This window comes from Lissotriton helveticus, chromosome 3_1, assembly GCF_964261635.1.
Source record: "Lissotriton helveticus chromosome 3_1, aLisHel1.1, whole genome shotgun sequence".
NCBI lineage: Eukaryota > Metazoa > Chordata > Amphibia > Caudata > Salamandridae > Lissotriton > Lissotriton helveticus.
In genome coordinates, this window is record NC_136061.1 from 1,266,111,910 (window position 1) to 1,266,127,951 (window position 16,042).

Sequence of the window (16,042 nt, forward strand, 5' to 3'; positions counted from 1 at the left end):
ACATTTCGCCACTCTGGATTGTTTATGTGCAGGAAGAGAAACTTCCTGCAAATAAACAATCATTCCATCCATGCTAGCACCCTTGTACTACGGTGCAAGGGTGCCTGCATTGGCGCTAGGCAGCTGAGTTTAGCGCCAGTGCTAGGCAAAATGCAGGGATGTGCCGTATCATTGTAAATACGGCGCATTCCTGCATTTTCAGAAAGGCAGAGCGTGGTATTAGCCATGTTTGCTTAATGACACGCTTCGCCATGCCCTTGTTAATCTGCCCCTTAGTTTGGTGTGCTTGCAAATCCTGCTTTGCCGATCCCTGGTGAGTTGCACTACTCCTGCTGAAACAAGGCCAATGGAGGCATCAATGCGTGAGGCGGTCTGGCCTCAAGGGTCCTGTGACCTTAGTGACTAAGACACTGCTGCTCTAGGGTGTGCTGCTTTGTAGGCCTGCCTGCAAGAAGACTGGAGGTGAACTTCAGTATCGATTGTGGTGGACAGGCCTTCAAGGTACTAAGACACCAGGGCTTCTAAAGGTCTAGCTGGGGCTTCTAAGGTCTACTATGGGAATGTGCTCCCTCAGGAAAGTGGTCTGGTGGACTGTTCATGAAGGCCAGAACCTGGTTCCCCAGAACCAAATTCGGCAGCTCTGGCGTAGTGCCACATCCCCCAATGAACACCATACTATCTCACTGAGACACCCACACTGCTTCAGATACAACCCAGTTGTGCCCTGCTGTATATACCTGGATGCGGCTCAATTCAAATTATGCACAAGAGTGATATGCTGCCTGGAAAAATAGTACCTTCCTGGAAAAAGCAAGCCCTCATATGGATGCAAGATTAAGTAAAGCATGTGAAATGTAAGTAGAACAACATGGCTACCTTAACACTTTTATACTCAATATTCAGAAATCAAGAGTGTTTTTTACTGAAATTTTAAGCACCACTACAGATCCCTGGTGGGACCAGTATCATGGTCCATTGCTTATATCCTATGAACCATGAGCAATATGGTTTAAAAAGACTACATTCCTCAACACAGAGCCGTGGTACGCATTTTATAAACTAAAATAAGGAAAAAAGCGGATAAGGATCATATTAATCGGTTTCCACTCCACCCATCAACAAGGTATTGCAGTACCTCCAGGAATGGTGCACTTCATCACCCAGGGAAAACAATGCTGTTCAAAGAAAGAGAAGAAAACAAAAAGTAGTGCTTCGCTGGCAAACTCTGTAAAGTGGCACTACTGTGTTTGGGTGTTAATAAAAGTAATCTGGCCACTTTGTGAATGCTCTGTAATGGTTTAGTTATTTATTTTTCGTATTTTGAACCCTGAGAGTGCAAATAAGATGATCAGAAGGACAGAGTTCGAAACATAAGTGTAAAGATGGGTGGATGTCAGGCAGTGGAATACATTTATAGACTTTTTTCCTAGCTACTTCTTCTGTTCCACATAAGCTAATAAGAGGTTTGAGGTGGAAGAGCTTACTCAGTTTAGTATGCATAAAGTCCGGGATTACAATTAAGGTGTTCTGATGTTTATTTCTACCATCCGATGACTCTCGTTTTGAATCTCCTCCACAGGCACCTGGCACCAGTTTTTTTCTAGACCCTTTAATGGATATCCAAAGTGCTCTGCCCGGAACTTTCAAAAAGTATATTTTGCAGTATTTTTGAAAAGATGTCTCCCCACAAACATTTCAGGATTGTTTGTCTCTATTTCCTGTTGAATGCCTCCAACAGCGAGATGTCATTACCAGATTTTTCCTTTTTTTTCTCTTCACAGGAGAATAGCCAGTTCTTTTAGTTAAATGGCACACTTCAACTGTACTTACTTGCCATCCAGTTTTTTTCCGATCTTATTTAGTTTAATGCAGAACAGTTGGAATCTTCCAACAAGGTACTGTGTTCTTCCGATTTTCTTCCCACATAGTCTTCAAGCCTAAGCAGACCACGGTGACTACTTCATTTGTTCTCATTTATTTTGTTTTGGGACAGTGTCATATTTTTTGTGAGAGATTTTGTTTGCTGTGCTTACCTACCATGTTCTTTTTCTGCAGTGCATTTTCTTACCTCTTGGAATTCCATGATTTTGTCAAAGTTTTGCATCTTTGATTGTGTTTTGAATGTGCTGATTCTATGTCAAATTGCCTTTTTTTTGCAGTGCTGTTTCCATTGAGTGCTTGTTTTGTAATTATTGCTGTTTTTATGCTGTGCTTTTCCCTTACACTTCTTTCGCACGTCAGGGTTGCAGTAGGTTGTTCTACGTTGCTTTGTGCTGGCACTTTCTAAAATGTTCCTGTTTCATGCTTAATATTTAACTGTGCCTTTTCCTTATATTTGTCAGAGGTATTGATATAAGTGATGACTAGTATGTTAGTGTGTTGATGATTCCCACTTTTACTTTGTTCTGGGTTGGTGGTGATTATTCACCATCCATTGCGGTCCGGACCCGCATTACATTTTCTTTTCCTGCTTTAAGAGTGCATTGTACACATGTTCTGTGTGGAGTGTACTTTCCACGCCTCACAACCCAATCTTCGATTTGGGTGAAGTTTCTGATTGCTTTTCTTCAGGTTCAGTGTGGAGTCCCCTTTCCACACCTCACAACCCAATCTTCGGTTTGGGTGGAGTATCTTATTGCTTTTCTTCAGATTCAGTGTGGAGTTCCCTTTTCACACCTCACAACCCAATTTTTATTTGGGTGGAGCGTATGCTTGCTTTTCCTTTGGAACTTAATTTTCTGTTATCGAGGTGATGTTTTCTGTCACGCCTTTTAGTCGGAACCCTTCCTACCTCTTGTTGGTCTGGCCCGCCTGCTTGTTTGGTTTTTGGGGTTTTGTTGGAGTCATGTTTGTTGCTTTGGCTTGGTTTAAAGTGAGCATGGATTTCTTTTTTTGTATGAGAAAGGGAGAAGTGGTGAGTGATAGAGTTGCTGGATTGTGTATTCTTTTACTTCTTCCTAACATTTATTTTTTTGCTATTTTGGTTTACATGCATTTCTCCATCTACATGTATTGATGTTGCCCCTTTCTTGCATGTATTTAGTATTGCAATCTTGTACATGCATCTGTTTTATTGTAATTTTTTTGCTGTTGATTTTAAGAAAGGGAGATGTGTTATACCTGCTGCTCAGCCTGTGTGTCTGTGGAGTGTAATGTTGGTGTGAGAGCTGGTTATGGAATGTTGGATTAGAGAGAGTGTCAGTTGGAGTAAGGAGGCTGCTCCTGGTGGGGCTCAACTCTATAACATCTTACTTGGAATAAATCTTCATAAAGGAACTACGTGGAATGGTCCTATTTATTCACAACAGTCTCCCTCTAAAAAGACCTACTGGCCAGGGGATTCAAGAGTGTTAAAGGCAGATTGCTTTAAAAAATGCAACTTGTTCTTGTTGGGTGAGTAGATGGACGCTATGGGGAGCCGGAGCTCTCCCAGGTGTATGCTGAGGGCTAGTCATCTGCCCTGGATCATAGCCAATTTAGCCCCTATTGTCCCCCGGAAAGAGCAGGAGAAAAAGACGGTGACACAACCCTACTTGGTAGCCCCGAAGAATACAATTTGTATGGGAAATGACAGGATTTCATCCTATGCCAATCCTGGGCTATCAAGTGGGTCTCCTGAAGAAGTAATACGTCACATCCTGAGTGCTCCAATAATGATAGCATCGCAGCCCTCTTAAAGGGGCTATTTAATGAGTTTGTTTTCTCCCAGAAGAAACTACGTATAGAAGATAAGTATATACACAGTACACAATCAGTCAGACAAGAGCAAGGGTAAAAGGAACACCCTATTTTTTTATGTTAACCATTAACTGTCTCAAAGAGAAGAGGTTGAAAGACATAGATTAGACTACAACCGAAGTGAAGATATAGACCTGTGGTTTTCTCCTGCTTCCACCCAGGGCTCCGGGAAGGGCGAATTCCTAGAAGTTAAGAAAGAAGAATAAAGAAAAATTATATCTGGATCATTCAAGACAAGTTAAGGATCGGAGACTTAATGAACTTTAATTCAAAGTCACTTAGTTCGTTTTGAGGAAAAAATAAAAGGTCTCGTATATCCTACTGACAAGGTGACCGCACTTATCTTGATAGGATAACTAACAATACCTTTCCTGCACAGTGCTCTGTAGCTAGTTTTTTGCATAGGCTACTAGATAGGGTTATGCATACATACATAAAAGATGTGGAGAGGTGCCAAAACAATAATACATAGTCTCCCTACTGAGAGTCATTTCTTAACAATGTATCTACCTTGTTGCCATCCTGCCAAACTGTATTCTGCACTGAAATATATCTGCGAGCTATAAGTATTGCATTTCATATTCAGGCAGGCGGTCCTGGTCTCTACACCGTTATTGTACGCACTCAGGGAACACCAAGGTTGTGCGCACAATTTAAAAAAATGTGCTACCCACAGAGTAGGCACAAACACATCTGTGCTGGGGACAGTATTACAGTAACACATGAACTGGGAGTTTCGAACCAGAATTCGAACGGGAAACAGCCTTTACAATTAGGTTTTTACCATGTTGTAACTTTACAACGCATGCTTTTAGAACGCATTTGCGTTCACAACATACGCCTTTACCACACATTTAAGGTAAGTTTGAGTGTGTGGGGGATCTCCCCCACAAATACATTGCATATATAGGACCAGGTATTGAATAATCCCCCACTAGAGAAATGTAGTGACAGGAGAGTTACCTGGCTCCATTTCATAGATGATATTTTTAGCATCTGGCGCTGAGACAAAGAGACAGCTAACAAATTTGTCAGTGAAATTAATGAGAATAACCTGAACCTCAAATGCACGAGTCACATTAGCAAATCAGAAGCAGAGTTTCTGGATGTTAAAATAGAAGTAGTCAATAATGATATTGTTACTTCATTGTTTAGAAAACCCAGTGCAGGTAATAGTCTGTTACAAACACATAGCTTCCACCCCAAAGGCCAAATCCAGAGCATACAGCCTGGTGAATATCTAATGGCTATAAGAATTTGTAACACTGATAAGAGTTTGATCACTCCTAAGGATGAACTGACACAGAGGTTTCAAGAAAGAGGCTATGCCAAACAGGCGCTATCTATTGTGAGTGAAAGAATAGAGAAAATACAGAGGGACGCTTTGCCCCACAAAAGCAAATGAAAGGTTGAAAAGAAACTTGAACATCGGTTCATTATTACCGACAGCACCACACATAAAAAACGTAGGTCCATACTCCCCAAAAATTGGTACTTACTCAAGGGAGACCCCATCATAGGGATGGACATACCTAGAAACCCACTGATCACATTTAAGAGAGCAGATCCACACATCCGCTGGTTCACAGCGATGTGAGAATCACAAAAAAAAACTGGTTACGCCCTATTGAAGGCTTTTTCTGTTGCAGTAAATGCAAAGCATGCAGAAATGGGTAGAATCTCAAAGAATTCAGTATAAACAACAGACCCAGAAAGATCAGAGAGCACTACCCTTGTAAGAGTGATTTTGTTGTTTATACACTAAAGTGTGGGTGTGGGAAAGTTTATGTAGGCAGCACGACACTGCAGGTCCACAGGCTCATCTTACAGCACCTCAGGGCAGTAAAGAACAATGGTCAAAGCTATGAACTAGCTAGACACTGCCATGTTTACCAAAATAATGATACTAGGAACATCAAGTATAGTATGATTGATGGTAAAGAGAAGAGGGGACAGGGAAAAAAGACTCTGGATACTTGAATCGAAATATATCTTGGCACTCAACAACAAGGAGCCAAAAGGACTGAATGCGGACGAGGAATTGTATGTGCATCTTTGACTAAACTACTGTTATAAACTGTTATTTTGAAATGTGCGTACTTATGGAAGAGATTGTGACTGACTGAAACTGTTAGCAGTGTCTAACTTTTTCTTTTTAGGAGTATATAGTTCTTAAAATAATTCTGAATTTAGGTTGATGATGGTCAACTAATAAACCTTCTTATTTTGTGCTTTACTTTTGCAGATGCTAGAGAATGCCAGTGCATTCAGAGTAGACAAGAAGAACGTAGAGCTTCAAGTGAAGAAATTGCTCTACTGGGCTTAGAGCTACCTGCTAGAATGGTCTAGTAAGATTGAGTAAGCGTAGCTGACGACGGTTACTGTGCCCACTTGAGCAGAATTGTAAAACTAGGATTGCTCTATGGATGTCAGTTTGTTTTTATTTGATGTTATGCATTGGATTTGATGTTATTAGATTCTTTATTTACTCAGCCCACTTGGGCATGATTGTAAAGCGATGTCTGTCTATCAATTACCCAGCTCTGCATTGTGTATGACGACATAAATACACTTCCAAAATGGTGAATCATTAGTTGATGAATACTTGATGCCGAAACGCGTCCTGTGAGACCATTCTGTGTTTTGAGGATTACCCGTGAATAAAAGCCACTTGCTATGAGTATTGAGTGCCCCAACCTTCGTTATTGGAGTCGAAGGATTTTGTTGCAATATAAATATATATATATATATATATATATATATATATATATATATATATATATATATATATATATATATATATATACACTCCACTAATGCTGGTGAAGGAATCAGGCTGTCACGGGCGGTCCTGTTACAGCTACCAGCAGGCTTGTAATCACTCCACGAATCTCCAAAATGTTGAAGAAAAACAGGACACCCAGAGCTCCAATTAAAGAATTTATTCGGCAGATGAAAAATCCACGACGCGTTTCGCCAATACGACCAAGCCGTATTGGCGAAACATGGATTTTTCATCTGCCGAATAAATTCTTTAATTGGAGCTCTGGGTGTCCTGTTTTTCTTCAACATTTTGAAGATTCGTGGAGTGATATATATATATATATATATTGTTGGACTCGGCCTTGTGGCGTGGTTCTACCCCTCCCGCATGGCGGGCCCAGGACGACATCGGCCCTCCATCGACACGCTGTCGCCCCTCCGGACACCACCCTCAACGAACTCTCGACGAGAGCAGCCCCCCTGGCAACCTACGGCTCTCCCCCCTGGGACCCCGGCGGACCCTGCTCTCGCCAACCCCGCCGGTCCGGCGACCATGCCAAGCCGCCATTTCCAGCCCAACTCCATCTTGGGCCTCTCACGTCCCGAGCACGTGGCCGCAGCCGCCCCTGGCCCCGGCCCCAGCGCAGCCCCGACATCGAGGCACCAAGATCCTCCCAGGTGGTAGAGTAGCCACTTGGCGGATCCCGGAGGAGGGGAGTTTCGATGGCCCCCCAGCCGTCCCCGGACGCCTGGTATCGATCGCTCTCCAGCCTCCCTGGGCGCGGGCTCCACCCCCCTGCTGGGTGTCTGGACACCTTCATCCCGGCCCCTCTGACCCCCAGGCGCGAGGGTCCGGACATCAAAGGCCTCCAGTCCTATATCTGGGCCAGCCCTGGATTAGGACTCCAGTTGAATCTTGGAGTCGAAGCCCTGCTGACCTCGTCGCGGCTGATCCTGATCCGAACTCTTGCACCTGGAACCTTCGAGGCCCTGCTGACGCTGTCGCGGCCTGACCAAGCTGAAACACCTTCGAGGCCCTGCTGATGCTGTCGCGGCCTGACCAAGCTGAAACACCTTCGAGGCCCTGCTGACGCTGTCGCGGCCTGACCAAGCTGAAACACCTTCGAGGCCCTGCTGACGCGGTCGCGGCCTGACCGAGCTGAAACACCTTCGAGGCCCTGCTGACGCTGTCGCGGCCTGACCGAGCTGAACCACCTTCGAGGCCCTGCTGACGCTGTCGCGGCCTGATCACGCTGAACTATCTCAAGGCCCTGCTGACGCTGTCGCGGCCCGACCCCCTTGAACTATCCACGCACCAGTTGGTACTAAGACTGTCCCGCTACCCCCTTATTCCCGAAACCAAGACTTTACGGATCCCTCGATCCCAGTGTTATGCTACTACGAGAACGTGCCTTCATTGCTTATATAAAGATTCTTGAGAGTATCCCTTCGTGTGGTGTCCGTCTGTGGTAGTGTGATTGCTCCGTTGTTACGATTGTAGGAGAGGAGCCTCGCCAAGGAGGCCTCCCTACGGTGCTCGGCCTATCCCCTACAGAGAGGTGGGTCTCAGGGTGGGCAGTCAGACATCTTCTGTCTCCCCTGGGATCGCCTTTCTAACATTGGTGGCGAGCGACGGGATCCGAACCACGCGAATCGTACAACGAGCAACTCGCCGCTACTAACAGAGACCCACAACCACGATGACTACTAAGGAAGCCGGAACGACCACAGAATTCCAGAAAGAACTATTAGAGGAGTACACCCATAAAGAACTCAAACAATTTTGCAAAGCCTTGGGTATCGCTACCACCGGACTAAGCACCAAAGAAGATTTTAAAGAAGCGCTGCAAACATGGGTGGAGACCGGAGCGACTCCACCCCAAACCCATGATGACATTGTCCTAGAAGTACCCCCGAGTACAGTCATCGCCCCAGTGAAAGAAAACACCACCAACAGAGAACCGGGCCTCTCCCACGAAGACGCCCGGGAGCGAGAGAGAAACCGAGTCCACGAACTAGAGCTCACCCGACTCCGGCTGGATGGGGAACTCCAGTTAGCCGAAAAGAAAATGGCTATTGAGCAACTACGATTACAGGGAGATCTGGAGGAGAGGCGGAGGCAAAGAGTATTGGAAGAAAAAAAACTCACGTACGAACACGAGCGTGGCCTCAAAGAACTAGAGATCAAAGCCAAGAGCGAAGAGGCTGGCGCCGCGGTAAACCGGGACCCCCCACCTCCTGCCGACCCGAAGGTCCACATCCCCAAGGATATCGTCAAGGAATACTACAAGAATGACGATATCCAGCAATGGTTCAAGGCATACGAAGTGGCCATGACCGCGCACCGCATCCCGCGAAGAGATTGGGGTGCCGGCTTATGGGGGAGGTTTGTCAGCGAAGGAAGAGACACCCTGCTGGAGCTGGCCGAGGACGTGATGTCCTCCTATGATCACATGAAGGACGCCCTGCTCACCCGGTATGGCCTCACCCCCGAGATGTACCGACAGAGGTTCAGAGACTGCAAAAAGATCCCCGGTACCACGTGGGTGGAGTGCGTAAACTTTTATAGCCGGGCCCTGGAAGGATGGATCAAGGGCAGCAAGGTGTCCACCTACGAACAGCTGTTCGACCTCATCGTTTGGGAGCACCTCTCCAACAACTGTTTTGTCGAGCTCAGACAGCATCTACTCGACAGCAAGCTGACCGAGCCCCGGAAACTCGCCGTTGAGGCCGATCGATGGGTGAGCACCCGGGTCCCCCGGACCCCGATAGGAGAAACAGGACGGAACGGCCAGGGGCACCCCCGCCAGCGTGGCGGCGGAGGAGGAGGGCCGAACAGGAGCCGAGACTTCTCGTCGGTCTCGGCCCGGAGCCCGCCTCGGGGGGCCCCCCAGAATAACACTTCGCCATCCCTGACCAGAAGGGGGCCCCCTCCAGCACGGCCGGGGCCCCGCCCGAACATTACTTGCCACAGATGCCAGCAGCCCGGTCACTATGCCAGTGACCCCCTCTGCCCCATGAACCAGCGTCCCGGCACCACCGGGCCTCCGACCCGCCAGTTCGCCGCCGCAGCCCTGGGGGAAGGAAAAGAAGAAGACGAAGAGGCCTACAATGAGGATCAGACTGAGTGGGAGCCGGCCGCCATGGCCCTAGCCTGTCTGGGCGACAGTGACATGGTCCCCCGGGCCCCGCTACCGAGCAACACCCAAAAATACCGTCAGTGGGTCCACATTAATGGACGACGGACCGAAGCACTCCGAGACACGGGAGCCAGCGTGACGGCCGTCCGCTGCCACCTGGTGACCCCCGAACAGATCATACCAAATGTGCGATGCCCCGTGAGGGCCGCCGACAACTCCGAAACCCTGTGTCAGATGGCCCGAATCCCCTTCGAGTGGGGGGGGGGGGTGTCGGGCACCCTCAAGGTGACCGTCCGGGACGACGCCCCCGTGGACTGCCTCCTCGGAAACGACCTCGAGAGCTCTCCCTGGGCCCAAGTCGAGCGGAGAGAACATCTAGAAATGATGGGACTACCAGAGTGGGTCTGCGCGACGACCCGATCTATGGCAGCCCGAGCCCCGGCGGCGACCGAGGCCGCCCCGACCGAAGAGCCGGAGTGGCCCGCGCCACCACCACCCGCCATCAATGAAGAATCCGACCCCGAGCCCAGGCCATCGGAGCCCGACCGCGAAGACAGCACCGAACTCAGCGACATCCCCGAACTAGCCCAGTGGCGCCAAGAGGGTGGCCCCACCCGAGAACAATTCCGGCAGGAGCAGAAGGTCTGCCCCTCCCTCGAGGGGACCCGGCAGCAAGCAGCAACCCAAGCTGCCGGGGACACCTCGGGGTCCCACTGGATCTACTGGGACCACGGCCTCCTGTACAGCGAACAGAAAATTGCCGAACTGGGGGCCAGCGGAGTGTTGGTGATCCCCCTACGATTCCGAGATTTCCTCCTGAACCTGGCACACGACGTGCCCCTCGCCGGGCACCTGGGGCAGGACAAAACTTACAGCCGCCTGGTGACCCATTTCTACTGGCCGAAAATGCGCAACGATGTGCACCACCACTGCCGCACCTGCCCGACCTGTAAAGCCAGCGGAAAGAGCGGGGGGAAGGTGAAGGCCCCGCTCCAACCTTTTCCAGTAGTGACCACCCCCTTCGAGCGAGTGGGGATCGACATCGTGGGGCCCCTGGACCCCCGAACATCGCAAGGGCATCGCTTCATCCTCGTCCTGGTGGACCATGCCACCCGCTATCCCGAAGCCACCCCCCTCCGAACAATAACGGCTCCCGTAGTAGGCCGAGCGCTGATGGAGATCTTCTCCAGAGTGGGGTTTCCCCGAGAGGTCGTGAGTGATCGGGGCACAAACTTTATACAAAGTATATGCGGTCCCTGTGGCAACAATGCGGGGTCACGTATAAGTTCACCACCCCGTATCACCCCCAAGGGAATGGACTTGTGGAGCGGTTTAACCGAACACTCAAGGGGATGATCCAAGGCCTAGAAGAGCCCCTCCGCCGCAAATGGGACGTCCTGCTGCCCTGCCTCCTGTTCGCCTATCGGGAGGTACCACAGAAATCCCTGGGGTTCAGCCCCTTTGAACTCCTGTACGGGCACCCTATCCGAGGTCCCCTCAGCCTGGTCAGAGAAGGCTGGAAACTACAGTCCAAGACGCACCGCCGGATGTCTACCGGTACCTCCTGACCCTCCGAAGCCAGACTCGGAAGTTCCGGGCCCTTGCCGAGGCCAACCTTGAGGCCAGTCAGGAGGAAATGAAACGCTGGTATGACCAGAACGTCTCGTCCATCGAGTTCGAGCCGGGCCAGCAGGTCTGGGTCATGTCCCCGGTCGAACCTTGTGCCCTCCAGGACAAATGGACGTGCCCCTTCCAAGTGATCGAGCGCAAGAGCCCCGTCACCTATCTGGTGGACATGGAATCCCCCCGAAACCCCCTCCGGGTTCTGCACGCCAACCGGCTTAAGCCTCACTTTGCCCGCACGGAACTGAGCCTGCTGCTAGCGACGGATGACGGGGCCGAAGACGACTCCGAGCCCCTGCCCGACCTCCTGAAGTGCTCTGAAAAAGACGGCTCCATCGAGGGAATCACCCTCTCCGCCGACCTGACCCCCGCACAGCGCCAGGACTGCCAAGAGCTGTTGGGGCAGTTTACAGACCTGTTCTCACTCATCCCCGGGGTCACCCAGAGGTGTGTCCACGATGTCGACACCGGGGACAGCCAGCCAGTGCGACACCGGGCCTACCGGGTTCCCGACCGAGTTCGGGCCTGCATCCAGACAGAAGTTACCAAGATGCTGGCCCTGGGGGTGGTCGAACCCTCCGACAGTCCCTGGGCCAGCCCATTTGTCCTGGTCCCCAAAGCCGCCGCACCCGGCGCCCCTCCCGAACTCAGGTTTTGTGTCGACTACCGGGGATTGAATGCCGTCACCAGGACCGACGCCCATCCCATTCCCCGGGCCGATGAGCTAATCGACCGCCTCGGGGCCGCCCAGTACCTCAGTACCTTCGACCTCACAGCCGGATACTGGCAGATCGGCCTCACCCCTGGTGCCCAGAAGCGATCGGCCTTCTCAACCCCCGATGGCCACTTCCATTTCAAAGTAATGCCCTTCGGGATGAAAAACGCCCCGGCAACGTTCCAGAGACTGGTAAATAAAGTGCTGGCGGGGCTAGAAGAGTTCAGTGCCGCCTACCTGGACGATATCGCGGTGTACAGCCGCCACTGGGCCGAGCACCTGCGGCACCTCTGGGAGGTCCTGACAGCCCTCCGACGGGCCGGATTAACTGTGAAAGCCAGCAAGTGCCAGATAGGTCAAGGGTCCGTGACCTACCTGGGACACCAAGTGGGAAGCGGCCACGTGGCTCCCCTCCGACCCAAGATTGACGCCATCATGGCCTGGGAGCCCCCGGTCACCCAGACCGCAGTCCGAGCCTTCCTGGGGCTCACCGGATACTATCGGCGCTTCATCAAAAACTATGGGAGCATTGTGGGGCCCCTCACGGAACTGACATCTAAAAACCGCCCACAGAAGATACCATGGACCCCCGCGTGTCAGGTGGCCTTCGAGACTCTGAAAACAGCCATGTGTACCGCCCCTGTGCTACACGCCCCTGACTACAGCCGGGAGTTTGTAGTCCAGACCGACGCCTCGGAACACGGCATCGGGCGGTCCTATCTCAAATGGACCCCGAGGGGATTGACCATCCGGTGGCCTTCATCAGCCGGCGGCTGCTGGCCCGAGAGCAGCGATGGAGCACCATCGAGAGAGAGGCCTTCGCCGTCGTGTGGGCCCTCAAGAAACTCAGGCCCTACCTCTTCGGCACCCACTTCCGGGTCCAGACTGACCACCGGCCCCTGCGGTGGCTGATGCAGATGCGTGGCGAGAACCCAAAGCTGCTGCGATGGTCTATCTCCCTGCAGGGGATGGACTTCACTGTGGAACACCGCCCTAGCAACGACCACGCCAACGCTGATGGCCTGTCCCGCTTCTTCCGCCTCGACGAAGAGAGTCCCCAAGAAGATGGGTGACTCTCCCCGCCTTCAGCTGGAGGGGACGTGTGTTGGACCCGGCCTCGTGGCGTGGTCCTACCCCTCCCGCATGGTGGGCCCAGGACGACATCGGCCCTCCATTGACACGCTGTCGCCCCTCCGGACACCACCCTCAACGAACCCTCGACGAGAGCAGCCCCCCTGGCAACCTACGGCTCTCCCCCCTGGGACCCCGGCGGACCCTGCTCTCGCCAACCCCGCCGGTCCGGCGACCATGCCAAGCCGCCATTTCCAGCCCAACTCCATCTTGGGCCTCTCACGTCCCGAGCACGTGGCCGCAGCCGCCCCTGGCCCCGGCCCCAGCGCAGCCCCGACATCGAGGCACCAAGATCCTCCCAGGTGGTAGAGTAGCCACTTGGCGGATCCCGGAGGAGGGGAGTTTCGATGGCCCCCCAGCCGTCCCCGGACGCCTGGTATCGATCGCTCTCCAGCCTCCCTGGGCGCGGGCTCCACCCCCCTGCTGGGTGTCTGGACACCTTCATCCCGGCCCCTCTGACCCCCAGGCGCGAGGGTCCGGACATCAAAGGCCTCCAGTCCTATATCTGGGCCAGCCCTGGATTAGGACTCCAGTTGTATCTTGGAGTCGAAGCCCTGCTGACCTCGTCGCGGCTGATCCTGATCCGAACTCTTGCACCTGGAACCTTCGAGGCCCTGCTGACGCTGTCGCGGCCTGACCAAGCTGAAACACCTTCGAGGCCCTGCTGACGCTGTCGCGGCCTGACCAAGCTGAAACACCTTAGAGGCCCTGCTGACGCTGTCGCGGCCTGACCGAGCTGAAACACCTTCGAGGCCTTGCTGACGCGGTCGCGGCCTGACCGAGCTGAAACACCTTCGAGGCCCTGCTGACGCTGTCGCGGCCTGACCGAGCTGAACCATCTTCGAGGCCCTGCTGACGCTGTCGCGGCCTGATCACGCTGAACTATCTCAAGGCCCTGCTGACGCTGTCGCGGCCCGACCCCCTTGAACTATCCACGCACCAGTTGGTACTAAGACTGTCACGCTACCCCCTTATTCCCGAAACCAAGACTTTACGGATCCCTTGATCCCAGTGTTATGCTACTACGAGAACGTGCCTTCATTGCTTATATAAAGATTCTTGAGAGTATCCCTTCGTGTGGTGTCCGTCTGTGGTAGTGTGATTGCTCCGTTGTTACGATTGTAGGAGAGGAGCCTCGCCAAGGAGGCCTCCCTACGGTGCTCGGCCTATCCCCTACAGAGAGGTGGGTCTCGGGGTGGGCAGTCAGACATCTTCTGTCTCCCCTGGGATCGCCTTTCTAACATATATATATATATATATATATATATATATATATATATATATATATATATATATATATATATATATATATATATATATATATATACATATATATATTCACTTAAAAAAACATATGTTTCAGGCCTTATATAGTTAGGAATTAGCATTTAAAAAACCATTGAAATTGCTCCTATATAGTTAGTTGTACTAACTATATTTCGCACACCCGCAATCCACTGCTGATGATGTCACATATTACATCATTCATGACATGGTCAGTGACATCACTGATGACATCACTGATGACATCTCAAATGACATCACTGATGACATCTCATTTGACATCACTGATGACATCATCCAGTGACTGTGTGTTTCTGTAAAGTTTAAATATGTTTTACATATTGAAGAATGAGTGGATGTATAAGTGTCTGGATGAAGGATTTAGTAGGTGCGTGACTGCCTGTATGAGTGAGTGATTAAATGTGTCTTACTAAATGCATGGGTTAGTGACTAAACTGTCTGAATGTGTGCATCAGCATGTCTGTTGTTGTGTAAGCTGCTGCATGTGTTGATCAGTAGCTATATGAGTGGCTATATGGGTTATTGGTTGGTTGCCCAAGTATTTGAATGGGAGACTGAGTGTGTGTGTGGGTGGCTGGGAGGTGTGTGACTCTGTGCATAGATGTGTGAGCAGTTGATTCACTAGGTGTATGAGTTCAAGAGTGCATGTGGAAACAGCTATATGGGCGGTTGAAGGTGTGCATGGGTGTGTTGGTGAGTGAATGGATATCTCAGTGCTACATGTCCAAGTAAGTACATATGTAAAACACAGTGCACGTGAGAGTTGGCATATATAAATGACTATACATGAGAGCCAGTGAATGTGCGAGTGGCTGTATGGATCATTGTGTACTTGTATCAGTGATTGTATAAGAGAGTAAGTATGTATTAGTATATGTTTGAATAAGTAAGGTGTTGTGTGTATAACTGTATAGTTGAGGAAATGGAAGTGTGGTTGATTCTTTGCATGACTGACTAGGTGTGTGAGTAACTCCATGGATGAGTGGCAGTGTGTGAGTGTCTGTATAGGTGTATGAGTGCATATGATAGTGTTGTATTGATGAGTGACTGTATGTATGAGTGATTCTATGGGTGAATGAGTGAATGTGTGTGTAGACCTAGGAATCAGTAAGTGCGTATGTAGTAACTGGTATTGGTGTGTCAATGGTTTCAAGAATGGTAGTCTATATTTAACACTGGGTGTATCAAAGGTTATATTAGAGTGTGAGGAGGTGCATCGTATTATCACATGAATGATATCATCAGTGATGTCATCAGTGATGTCATTTGAGATGTCATCAGTGATGTCATCAGTGATGTCACTGACCATGTCATGAATGATGTAATATGTGACATCATCAGCAGTGGATTGCGGGTGCGCGAAATATAGTTAATACAACTAATTATATAGGAGCAATTTCAATGGGTTTTTTAAATGCTAATTCCTAACTACATAAGGCCTGAAACCTATGGTTTTTTAAGTGAATTTGCAAGGTTTTTAAAATGCTAATTCCTAACTATATAAGGCCTGAAACCTATGGTCTTTTAAGTGAATTTGCAAGGTTTTTTAAATGCTAATTCCTAACTATATAAGGCCTGAAACTTATGGTTTTTTAAGTGAATTTGCAAGGTTTTTAAAATGCTAATT

At 50.1% G+C, this 16,042-nt stretch overlaps 1 protein-coding gene across 1 annotated transcript in view; it reads right to left on the minus strand.

Moving 5' to 3' along the window:
* SIAE (sialic acid acetylesterase) overlaps positions 1-16,042 on the minus strand; it is a 423,980-nt gene that overhangs the window by 138,328 nt on the left and 269,610 nt on the right. Inside the window, exon 7 of the mRNA XM_078681912.1 lies at positions 3,873-3,920. Within this exon, the coding sequence (XP_078538038.1) occupies positions 3,873-3,920 (48 nt within the window). The remainder of the gene's footprint in view (positions 1-3,872; positions 3,921-16,042) is intronic.